General features: G+C 42.9%; 1 protein-coding gene across 3 annotated transcripts in view; it reads left to right on the forward strand.

The window, feature by feature from the left end:
• The first annotated feature begins 3,664 nt into the window (after nucleotides 1-3,664).
• Nucleotides 3,665-12,883, forward strand: part of RICTOR (RPTOR independent companion of MTOR complex 2) — an 84,455-nt gene continuing 75,236 nt past the window's right edge. For all 3 annotated transcript variants that reach the window (XM_063128132.1, XM_063128133.1, XM_063128135.1), the window contains exons 1-2: nucleotides 3,665-3,730; nucleotides 3,914-3,961. In XM_063128132.1, coding sequence (XP_062984202.1) covers nucleotides 3,682-3,730; nucleotides 3,914-3,961 — 97 coding nt within the window. In that variant the 5' untranslated portion in view covers nucleotides 3,665-3,681. The remainder of the gene's footprint in view (nucleotides 3,731-3,913; nucleotides 3,962-12,883) is intronic.

Below are 12,883 nucleotides of genomic sequence, written 5' to 3' on the forward strand. Positions count from 1 at the left end.
AGTTGTTTTATTTATTAAATTTATATACCGCCCCATAGCCGAAGCTCTCTGGGCAGTTTTGAACATCAACTCCCAGCATTTTTGACCATTAGCCACACAGGCAGGGGTACATGGGAGTAGAAGTCCAAAACATCTGGAAATCTACCTTCTGCACACACCCTGTTTACACAAACTGCACATGGCAACCTATGGGCCACTTATATTCTACAGTGAATGCCCAACATTTGGTGGACATTATTAACCTTAGGTGGATTTTGTGAATGCTTGAAAATTGGGGGTTTATTTGATTGATTAAAGCTTTATTTGATTGATTAAATCTACTTATTAACATGCATGAATTTGCACATGTGCAAAAGCTGTATTTATGAAGCAAAACATATACTTCCTTGGTGTTTACAAGATGTTGTTGGTGGAGAAAAGGTGCAAGCAAGCAAAGAGGGTTCAGTAAAGAATCAAGGAAAATGTTCAAGCCCTCTGGAGTGCTACAAGATGAATTTGGCTTACCTCTCACAGTGGCCTGGCAATATCTACAACTCCAGCATAGTATCAACAACATATTAAGCCCAGATGCATTAGCTGTCTCAGATGCTCCAGACCTACTTCAAATGGCATAGGTTGTGACAGACTTGGGGTGCAATCCTACTGGATTGCCACCCACTAGACAGAATCCTCTTATCTCAGAGGCTTCCAAGAATCCTGTGCCCTGCTCGGCTGCTGTTAGCAGGACGGGAAGAGCGAAGGGGGTGATTTTCGTATCGCTGTCCTCCTTTTCAACAGTTTTCATTAGATAGTCCTCTCAGCCCGTCTAGTGGAGTTGTGCTGCCAGGACCAGAGCTTGAGAAGCTTTAGGATCCTGCAGATCCACCCCTTTATTGCTCTCTCTCCACACTGGTTTTGATCATGCAAACCACCCCGTTGCCCAGGGGCCATAGGACTGCTCCATTAAGAAATTCCTGTATGGCTTGGTTCGAGATATCCTATATGGGATTGAAGGGAATGCAGAGTTAGAAATTTAACTAAAGTCCTCCTGTTGGAAAGCAGCCTTGAAATATGTCAAATCATCTAACATAGATCCCAGGCTGCAGCTTATACAGCGAAAGACATTATACAGGGCACATTGGACCCCTGAACGATTCAAACACCTGGGCATCTCTAGTGCATATGTTATAGAGTTGCCCAATAGTGATATCCTTCTGGCTTGAGGTCCTAATTAGGATCAACATGGTCCTGGAAACTTCACTCAATGTAAAAGATGCCCATGCCTTAGTACATACTGGACAACTGGGACTTGTAAGAGAGGCATGCTGCATGGTTTAGTAGGGCCACACTAACAGTTAAGTGTATTACTCTACAACACGGGAAAGTAAAGAAAACCCTGAATATACACAATTGGATTCAAGATCTATTGACCTTAGCTGCCCATGAAAAGGCATATTACAGCAAATTGCTAAAAGAAAATACATTCCAATTAATGTGGGGAAATGTAATTATATGCAAAGTAATGTGATTTGTTGCAATACCAGTGCAGGGCAGTAAAAAGATGTGCTTGATAAAACTCTTTTATTTTGAAGTTATATTTTTATGTAACTATTAATTTAGCCAACTTTTGCTTAATGATTTTATTTATAGACCTGAAGTCTTTACTCTTTAAATAAGGATTATGTGAAGGAGAGAGGGGGAAAGGGGAGGGAATGGAGGTGGGAGGCAGAGTTTAATGGTTGCATTTTATTAGAAAATGAAAAAAAAATCTATCCAGTCGTTAACAACAACAAGGGATCGTAATAAGGGTGGGGAAAAGCCAAGATTTATCTGTATAAGAAAAAAAACGTGCATTGTCTTTTTAAGGTACAACAGCATGAAACCTATGCCACCATGGTCAAGCAGGGGCATGTCTACATGAAGGGTTTGCCCCAGGGTGACTTCACAGTAGCGGCACGTCATCTACATGATGCAGCCGCCATTGCGAAGCCATCCGGTAGCAAACCCTAGAAACTCTGATCCAAAAAAGTCAGGCACTTACCCCGACATTTTTGGCAGCGGAGGCTTGTCACAGCCCATGGTGTCCCCTGATTGGTTGCCATGGGCTGGACAGGGAAGGGGGGAGGCCCAGCACCTTTGAAAAAGTAAAAGAAAATATGGGGGGAGAGGAACAGGGCTGTTTTCCCCCCCCTTTTTAATTTTATTATCTGTAGCTGTGCAGCTGCGCAACTACAGATAATAAAATAAAAAAATGAGGAATGGGCAGTGGTTTCTGGCTGCCATGTTCCTCCCCACCCCCATTTTTACTTTTTTTTTACTTTTACAGAGTGGGAAAGTTTGCACTTGCGTTCCTTCCCGTGCAGATGCCGGGAAGGAATGCAAGTGCGGGAGCCAAAGTGCCACCGTCAAGACGGGGCCCAGAATTCTGTAGGTTTTTGAAACATTATTTTAAAAGCCCAAACCTTGTTCACCAGTAACAAAGATGGCAGGAGCAGTGTTCCCTCTTTCCAACTGCTTTTAGCTCTTCAGGGAACTATACTACAAATCTATTTTATCTGTCTTGACTCTGTGCATTAGAAAGTATGTTCCATTAGTGCAGTCAACACAGAATTATGCTGAGTGTAAACAGGAAGCATTTGACATTTTTCAAAGAAAAACCAGTCACTTTTCAGAGTAAAACCGCACCCTGAGAAGTGTGAAACGTATCAGATACTATTACATGTCAAAGTTGTGTACTGGATTTGGTGGCTTTTATCGTTCTTTTTTTTTTAGACACCATTTGTACAACACAAAGGGCACATTCTACATTTCACAGTCTTCTTCTCTCTCTGTATAACGCAGGACAACCATTTCAAGTATGGTTGCACTATCGAGTTGTGTAAGGGGAGTAAGATATTGTCAGTTTTATTTTCAGTTCCTGTTCTAAGTATACCTAACATGGAATTTGCCTTTTTCGCAGCAGCTGCACAATAGGTTGACATTTTCATCGCGCTGCCCACCACAACCCCAAGATCTCTTTTCTGGTCATTCACCGCTAGCTCAGATCCCATCCGCGTGTAGAGGAAGTGAAGACTTCCTTCCCCCAAGGGGCATGGCTTTATTTATTTATTTATTTATTTATTACATTTCTATACCGCCCAATAGCCGGAGCTCTCTGGGCGGTTCACAGGAGCTCTCTGGGCGGTTTACCAACACCGAACCATATTTGCCATTTCGGTGCCCATTCTCCCCGTTTGGACAGAGCCCCTTTGGAGCTCCTGGCAATCCCGTCACGTTTTAGCCATCCAAAATAATTGGGTGTCATCAGCAAACGTGGCCACCTCACTGCTCCCCCCTAATCCTAGATCATGTATGAACAAGTTGGAAAGCGCTGGTCCCAACACAGATCCCTGTGGGACCCCACTGTTTACAGTCTTCTTCCTCCTCCTCATAGCCGCCCTACACACACGGTGGCTCGGCCGCCCCTCCCGCCTCCATAACGGGCGAGCTCCTTATTCGCCGCCCAACACCGGGTGTCGTCGTCTTCGCCGCCGCCCGCCGGCCCCTCTTTCCCCCTCAGCATCCGCTCCGAGAGCCCTTTTCGGCTCTCCTGAGGGAGGCGAGGCGAGGCGGGCCTCGAGCGAGTAACTAAGCAAGCGGCTTCCTCCCCGCTCTCGCGAGATCGGGCGAGGTTTCCGGTGTTGTGACTGCGGGTCTGTAAACATGGCGGTGAGTCTCCGCGCCCGCTCGCTGAGGCACCTCCGTATCCGAGGTGAGGAGAACCTGGGCTCGGCTTAGGGCCGGGAAGGGAAGGGAAGGGCGGGGAAGGCGGCGGCGGGTCTCCCGGTGGCCTCACTCCCGCCTCAGCCGGCCGCTCCACGGCCAGCCCTCGACTCGGCTCTCTCCTCCCATCTCTAACCAAATCTCCTTTTCTTTTCTCACATTCCCCGCACAGGCCGGAACGACAGCGGCGAGGAGAACGTCCCCCTCGATCTCACCCGAGGTAATGGAGGGGCCCCGGGAGGGAACGGGGTGGGGGCCGCATAGCGAGCGCCTCCCTTGCCGCCCTCCTCCGCCGTGTCTGTTTCCTTCCCCCAAATCCTAATGTGTGATTTCAGAATGGGAGTAAATGGAGCCTGGGAGTCGAGGATGGGGTGGGAGGGAGGGAGAGGGGGCGCCTTTCTGGGAATCCTTCCTTGATTTTAGAGGGAGGGGAGAGCTAAGGAAGGCGTCCACGTATCTCTGTGGCAGCAGCCACCCCGTGTCTTAAAAATACGGAATGGGGAACACTCCACATACCCAAAGGCTAAGAGCCCATGCACACTGCTCTGGGGAAAAGCCCCATTGAGCACGCTGGGTCCTACTTCTGAGTAAACATGGGCAGGATCAGTGCTGCAATCACTGGGGGAGTCAGCCCTGTTCCATTCAGTGAGTCTTCTGGGATAAAGATGTAAGGATTTGCCTGCCAGATTAATTCTTTTCCTCCCTGCAAGGGCCTTTCCCCCCCTTCCTGGGTTAGTGCTTTGCTCCTCTTTCCAGCTCTGTAAATGAATCGGTGGCTGACAAAGCAGGATCCAACCGCTACAGTGTTTCTCTCTGCCCTCCCCCTCCCGCCTAGGTTTATCACTTATCCATGGAGATGGGCGTTATTACCCTTCTAAATTGAAATAATTTGGCGTTAGCTTTGAATGGTGAAAAGAATAGCAGGGAATGGAGCCTGGTAAAAAAATGATAAAAAGCAAGCAGGCAGTGTAAGGAAACCACAGGCTCCACTATAGAAGCGCTGGAGTCATGTTGTTGTTATTGTATGGGAAAAGGAGAACTCGTAAGGCTCATGGGGGTGGGGGTGGCGGCTCTGGTGAGCTGTTTCCTGAGGCAGTCTTGACACATGGGGGAAAGGGAGAGGGGGGCATAAGAACAACAAGCAGCTGATGGATTATTGGCAGGTATGTTGCTCTCTCCACCCCCTAGACTTGTTTTGTACAGCTTACCCTGCTGCAGGTTCATTATTTACCGTCTGCTGGCTGCAGATGGGGCTGTTAACAGCATTTGAGCTTTGTGCGTTGATATAGCTAGCAATATGTAAATTCCAGCAGTCTTCCCAAAGGCATCCTGTTCCCTCCTACTCTCTGCTTGCAAATTGATTCTGTGTTGTCAGTGATCTGCTTAGAAATAGTCCATCACTGCCTGAGCTTGTTGCCTGCCTGTCCCTATAGGCAAACTGACTTCAAATATGACTGAATGTAGTCCTTAAGATAAAGTGGTGGTTATAATTCTCATCATAGTGACAGTTTTGAGCGACCTTTGGATGCTTCCTATAGTTGTCATAGAAGATGTTTCATAATTCAGTTACAGGCATTTCTTTTTTGTGTACAGGAGAAATGAAAATATACAAGCTTGTATCAAAATATGCTGTATATGAATTGTTGATCTGTTGTGTAAATATAGAACAATTAGCTAGTATACAGTAGAGCAATTATTTCATTGCTTGGTTTTACTTTGTTGTTTATTTACTTAGAACATTTATATTCTGCCTTTCAATCAAATAATCCCAAGGCATAATACACAGAGAGATCAAAATAATATATACGTACATACAGAAGGCAGAGGTCAGAGTGCTTCTCTTCAGCTCTGCAGTCCTTGGGCATCTAGTTGGAACAGAGTGTTCTTTCTGGGTGGAAGTGGGAAGACAAGCTCTCTACAGCTGTGCCTTCTTTGGCCAGTGGATGGGGCCAAGCCAGTCTCCCCTTTGCCATGATATTTTTCCTCTTGAGGCAAGAAATGAAACCTCTTACTAGCCTGTAGTCCCCTTACCAGTGATAGAGGCCAGAATGTGCTTCCCTTCAGTTCTGCATTCCCAGGGCAATTTTACAATGATCTATTAATATGTTAACAGTGTTTACATTTTAGATACAACACCGAGTGGGTATATTTAATAGGATTAAGAGTGCTGCATGTTATGGCTGCCAAATCCTTTGTATGGCAAATACTTAGGTATTTTATCTTAATGGCAGAATACTTGGGATACATACATTAAAATGATCTGTTTTCACAAGAGAATAAGATAATGCTGAATAAACTGGCCAAATAGTATGCAATACAAAGGATAACTGAATACCAAGGTGAAAGCCTATTATAGAATTCACTTTGCTTTCAGTCTAGCATTCAGTTCTGATTGTTGGCCAGATGATATCCATGTTATTCACCCTATGCATGTAGTTCTTCTGGACATTACTGGAGCAATGTAGGACTGGATCACAGGAAACCAGTTCCTATGCTACTGTAGCAACATCTCAGTTGGGACTAAGGCCATTTCTACACCTGCCTTCACCCCCCCCCCCCCCCCCGGGATCGTCCCACTGCACCCAAATGACACACAGGGGATCCCAGGAGCAGGCAGAGACGATCCCTCCATTTTCCTAGGTATAGAAAAGGCCAAAGTTGCATTATTTATTTATTTATTATTTATTTAAAACATTTGTATCCCGCCCTATATCATTAAGATCTCAGGGCAGCATACAGATAAAAGCATACAGTATAAAACAATAAATATACACAGCTAAAAACAAATTAAACCATGAACCAAGTTAAAACAATGTATAATTTAAAAGCAGTAAAACAGTTAAAACAATGTGCCATCTTAGTGCATTAGAAGATGGAGGGGCTGCCTAGATGATCTGAAAGCCCCGTGGTGGGTGCACGGTGGCGCTGTGAGTTAAAAAAAGTCAGGGCCTTTTTAAATTGCCATCTAACCTTGCATCACAGCGGAGGTGTTCTTGGGTGGATAGAACCTCAGATTGGTTGCCATCTCCCAGGGCATGGGGCAGGCCTGGCGGGCTGAATGGCCACTGGAAACCCCACGCTTTCTCTGTGTCAGGATTATCTTCTGCCACCCCACAGCAGAGGAAGTGTGCAGTGTCTTTAAACGTGGTGGCAACCCGGCGCCATCTAGGCAGCCCTTGAGTCTAATGTAGACTCCTAATACTGAAGTTCAGGGTTCCAATTAAAAGGAGATAGACCATTCTTGAGAAATACATAGCAGTATCCAGTTTTTGTATTATTTCGACTTGCTGATTGGGAAAATGAAGCTTGTGCCATCTGCATGCTGTGGTTGATAGTTTGGGGAGTCACTGAGAATTCCTTACTTATTAAGGAGTTTTTATTTATCTTGTGCCCATGTGAGCCTGCTTGCTCTCATGTTGTTTTAGGACTGCTGTTACCACAACAAATAGCTACATCACTTTAAGAATATGTGACATTCTGTTGTCCCATCTATTTTTCTAAATTTGCATCAGTAGATTAGCCTGTATATGCATTTTCTGTGAAATATATTAATTTACCTCTTCTGTTTGTGTTGTCATAACTTTTCTAAAACTAACCTAGGACTAACTAGCCTTAATGCCTGTCTCTTGATATCTTAAAAAGAGCACTGCTATCTTTATGTTTGTACAGTGATCCTTGGATAATAGCCCCTAAATGCATTCCCAGCCTCTGATCTGTTTTTACTTTCAAGAGGTGAATGGGAGGTTGAAAAAAACTGAATATGATTCAGCAGCATGTGGCAGGATGGAAAGCTTTCCTCCTCTTTATAATCCCTGGATAAGTAATCCATGTAAACAATAGCAGAGTTATATCTCAATAGAACTCTTGCATTGCTTCACACATGATGTGAGAATTGTGGTAGAGTACCTGCTAGTGACTTGTACACTTTGCTTTGCTTCTATGGCTTTATGCTAAGAAGGAATATAAACATCTTTGCTCTTGGCACGTGGGTGTCTTCCTCCTACTTCAGGTCTTTCTTCAGTTTAGGTCCCAAAAGCAGAGAAAAAAGATGTTAGTTACTTGCACATTCCCCCATTATTCCATGTCATGTGCAACATTACCCACAATTCCTTCAAGCAAGCCGACATAAAATATGACCACGTTGAATGCAACCCATCACCCATGCATTGTGGCCTTCCAGATGCACAGAAATCAAGGTTTATTGAACTGCTGTTCAGCAGACATGCCTGGCAGGTGGGCTGCAATTAGCATGACGGAACAAAAGTTTTACAGCCCTTTCTGAGAAAAACACAGGAACCTGTGAATGGCAGAGAAATACTAAAGAAAAAGTGGCTGAAAGAACCTGCAATTCCTTGTTCCTGTAGAGTAAAGTAAATTCAACCTCTGAATATTAAATGTGTAAACTAGCTTTGAGCTGCTTGTTTTTATTTAGCCCTGGAGAGATTTACATTGGTTTCTTTAAAAAGAACCAAGAAGTCCTGTTTTATTTTATTTCTTTAATTTCTATACTGCCCAGTAGCCAAAGCATCACAGTATAAGTTAGGTTAATTGTATCAACTAACGTTTTTAACATGAATGTAGAAGATTGATTGATAAGGGGTCATGCAGGAAGCTACAGTTTTGTTGTCAAGATTTGTTTATCTAAATCTGATCACCTGGATATCTGTCACATCAAGACCTTGGTAGTTACCTTGCCCAAAAAGTGAACATAAATATCTTGTCCAAAATATGAACGTAAATTACTTCATAGGTTAAAAATATACCAATCTGTTTATTTCAGTGTGAGTACTATGACTCCTAAGTCTCTTAAGGTTTGAAATTTGCATGATGAGCCCTGAAGACTTTGATATGCTCCAAATGAGTGATCATTGTTTTATATTGTGAAGTGTCCTATCAGGAACTATGGACAGGATTTTAAAAATGTGGTTGAAATCAGTGTCCAGGAATCTCTTCCTGACAATCTCATTTGTGGACAAGGAGAATGTAAGGAACTTCTCACTCAAATTATCTGTGCTTCGCCGACAACTGGGTGAAGAAGGATGGGTGGGTGTCTTGCTCATTTCAGGCAGGCGCGGGGAGAAATCCCTCCCCTCTCTGGAGTTCTAAGTGTGTGTGTTTCAGGACTCAGGGAAGGCTCATACGGTAGCTAGCTAAAATATGTGGACTGATGACTATTATTATTGTGAGTTTCTTACTGGACCAAGAACCCAGAAAGTCATCATAGGCACTAGGCTCTATATCGGCCATTCGCAACCAGGTGCCTCCGTATGTGTTGGACTACAATTCTCAGAATCCACTAGAATTGTATTCCAAAACATCTGGAGGGGGCCAGGTTGGGAAAGGCTGGTCTAGGAGATGCTATCCTGTGGCAGCATTCAGACAACACATTCTCACACCATATTTTGGAAGATATGGAATGACTTACGTGTGTGCGCGCTCCTTACTTCTTTTGTGCTTTTGGCTTCATATAACACTTCTTGGTTTGTTAAATCACAATCTGCTGTGGGATCTGAACTAGTAGTAGTTTATATAATGTTTTCAGAACATTGGTTTCTTCAGTGGAAGCTGATGTCCCCAGAATAAAACACACTTTTACCTCCCTGTTGTTTACCAAGACAAAAGTGGCAAATAATTTTGTTGTAGGTATTGTGTGGTCAGATGCTTCTCAGATTTATCTAAAGCATTTCAAAATATATGCATTATACTGTGAGTTGATAATAGAACAGTTCCTAGGTATGCGATGAAAGGAAGAAGTCTTTTTCTGACCTCGTATCTCTTCCATGTTGTTCAGAAAAGGATACTGAGTTTGAAATCAGGTGAAATTTGTTTTGTCATGTTTGTTTGCAAACAAAATAACAATTCAGAATGTTTTGTCCAATGTTTCCTGTTTTCCTCTTTGCTTTTCTTCTTTGGCCTAGGACTCAAAGCTTCATTGCATGCCATAAATGCATATGGCTGTTTTGTTCAGTGTGTGTGCTTATTGTTTTGCTAGGCAAGAAGATCAGGAGTTAAGTTCTGTACCCTACGTAGATGCTATCTCAAGAAGCAGAATCAGTAATTGAACTGCAGTATATGCTTTATTATTATTATTATTATTTATTTATATAGCACCATCAATGTACATGGTGCTGTACAGAGTAATTCTTGTTTCTTCAGTTCAGGGCATGACTAAATGCTTCTTAAATGTTGCTTATTGCATTTATTAAATCTAAAACAATAAAAAGTGACTAGAATTTGTGGATTATCTGTGAGATGCCTTATTGCAGCTCCAGTGGTGACCTTGCAAATCTTTAGCATGGGAGAGCATGTTTGGGAGCACATTAAAGAGTTCTGTTAGGGCTTAGAATATATTTAAAATGTTACTATCTCTGATCAGTTTTGTAGATCCCAGCCATACATGGACTTATTTATTTATTTATTTAGAATATTTATATACCGCTCCCCATTGAAAAATTTCGGAGCGGTGTACAAGGTAAAATGAAAATAAAAACAGAATAAAACAGTTAAAACAAAATTTAAAAGAAGCAAAAACAGAAATCCAAGGCTGCATGTTAAAGAAAGGCTTCTTGGAATAAAGATGTTTTCAGAAAGGAGTACAAGATTGGCGCCTGCCTGACCTCCAGAGGCAGGGAATTCCACAGGAGGGGCGCCACCACGCTGAAGGCTCTTCCCCTGGTGGATTCCAATCGGAGGATGGATCTAGGTGGAACTACCAGGAGCAGGCCCTTGGATAACCTCAGTGACCGGGCAGGTTGGTAAGGGAGAAGGCGCTCTCTCAGGTATCCTAGTCCCAAGTTGTTTAGGACTTTGTACACAAGTACAAGAACCTTAAACCTGGCCCGGTAGCGAATAGGCAGCCAGTACAGTTCCCTCAGCGGAGGAATTACATGTTGGAAAGGGGCAGCGCCAGACAACAGCCGAGCTGCAGCATTCTGCACTAGCTCCAGCTTCCGGAGCAGCTTCAAGGGCAGCCCCACATAGAGCACGTTGCAGTAATCCAATCTTGAGGTTACCAATGCCTGTACCACCGTGGTCAAGCTATCGCTGTCCAGGAGAGGCCATAGTTGGACTTGAGAGAACATTTCATGTTTCTGGGCACTATAGTGACCAGGAATCTTTTTCCAGGTCTTGACTGTTTCAGTGGTAAGAGAGACAAATTCTAAATGTGTGTTCCTGATGAAAACTCTGTAAAAACCAAATGTGGCCTGATATAATGCCAGCTGACATGAAAGTCTGCTTTAAAATTAATAGGCTGAGCAATGCACAGTAGAGGGCCTCAGGACTTTTTAGAACTCAAACAGCTGAATCTATATGCTATAATTCCAGTTTTAAAAGATTCTTCATGCAGTCCATACAGTCTAGCCAAATATGCCCTTTTGTTGGTGTAAATAAAATGGTTGTACGGTCATGCTTATCTTTGAAGAGAGAAATTGTGGGATTTATATTTTGTATAGATGAAAGTTAAAAGCAATTAAATTTTATATGGCTTAAGAACTAACTTTCATGTAGTGTTACGGTTTTTAATCTATTTTATCTTGCTTTTCCACCTGAATGGTCAAAGATGACTTACAATGAAATACTAAAAACTATTGTGAAAACAGTTGAGGTCTATTAAATTATTGTTTAAAAGGATAACCAAAGGAAAAAACCCATAGAGATCGAAAGTATTCCACCAAGGAATATTGTTAAAACAAAATGATAATAAGCTGCTTTGAAGAGAGTGTTTAAGAGAGATATTAGATACAAGAGATGCCACTAGTGGATGCCAACATCTTATTCACCTGGAAGATAACTATAGCAAGGCCCCATCTCGAGATCTTAATAGCAAGTGAGGCTAGTAAAAGTGTTTTCTAAGATATTCCACACCCAGGCTGTTGGGGCTTTAAAGGTCAAAACTGCTATGAATTCAGTCCCCAAGTGAATCAGCAGCTAGAGAAGCACTCAACTCTGGAAGAATACGGTATCAGTGACTAACCCCAGTTAGACATTATGCTGCCATTTCTTGACTAATTCTGAACTGTCACTAAGGGCTGCTCCATGTAGATATCATTAAAATAATGCAATCTAGTAATTACCAAGGCATGTACAGCTGTGGCACGGTGCCGGTCTCTCAGGAAAGGGTGCTGTCAGTAAGCCAGCTGAAAATGGTAAAAAGCACTTTGAATGACTACTGCCTCCTGGAAATCCAAGACTGTTTCCCCAAATGGCATACCTGATCCTTAAAGGAGAGTTTGTCCTCATCCAACACAGGTGATACATAATATCTCCTGATCACACAGACCACCTACTTACCATAAACATCTGCCGTATCTGGGTTGAAATTCAGTTTGTTTACTCTTTCGGTCAGTCACTGGTTTTAGGAAGTCATTCGAGGAATTAATTGCCATACCTGAATCAGGTCAAAAAGATGCAGAAGTGGATGTCATTAGCATTCTGATGACACCTCAAGCCAGTCTCCAAATAATTGCACCCAGCAGTTTCATGTAGTTTAGCAAGGGAAAGAACCCAAACCTTATGGAATGCCTTAGAATATATCCAATGAAGAGGAGCAGCAGTCTCTTACTATGACCTCCTTGTGTCTTCCTCAGAGGTATGAGTGGAACCAATGTAGTGCCTCAAGCCCACAAAAGCAGTTCAGAAATGATATGATATGTTGATATGATCAAAGGCCACAGAAAGATTCAAGAGAACGAATGGTCACATTTTTCCTGGCAAATGTTTTTGTTTGCTTCTTTTATTACATTTATATCTTCCCTTTCCATTATGAAGAGCGCTTAACTGGCTAAGAATAATAAAATACAGGGTAGAACACAAAATTAGAATAAAAACAAAAGCAAATAAATTAAAACACACCCATAAGCAAGGAATACAACACCCACCAGTTAAACATACTTCAGGAAACAAGTTGGCTTGAAAGCCAAAAGACTGTCTGAATAAAAACATATTTGCCTGCCAGTCAAAGGACAACAAGGATGGAGCTAGCCTTGCCCACACCCTTGGCAGGGAGTTCTAAAGTCAGAGAACAACCATCAAGAGGGTTGTTTCCTTGAATTTCTGCCAAATGTGCCTTTGATGGTGGTGGGACAAAAAGAAGAATCTCCCCCAATGATCTTAAAACTTGGTCAGGCTTATATGCAAGAAT

The sequence above is a fragment of the Elgaria multicarinata genome, chromosome 6, assembly GCF_023053635.1.
Source record: "Elgaria multicarinata webbii isolate HBS135686 ecotype San Diego chromosome 6, rElgMul1.1.pri, whole genome shotgun sequence".
NCBI classification, from domain to species: domain Eukaryota; kingdom Metazoa; phylum Chordata; class Lepidosauria; order Squamata; family Anguidae; genus Elgaria; species Elgaria multicarinata.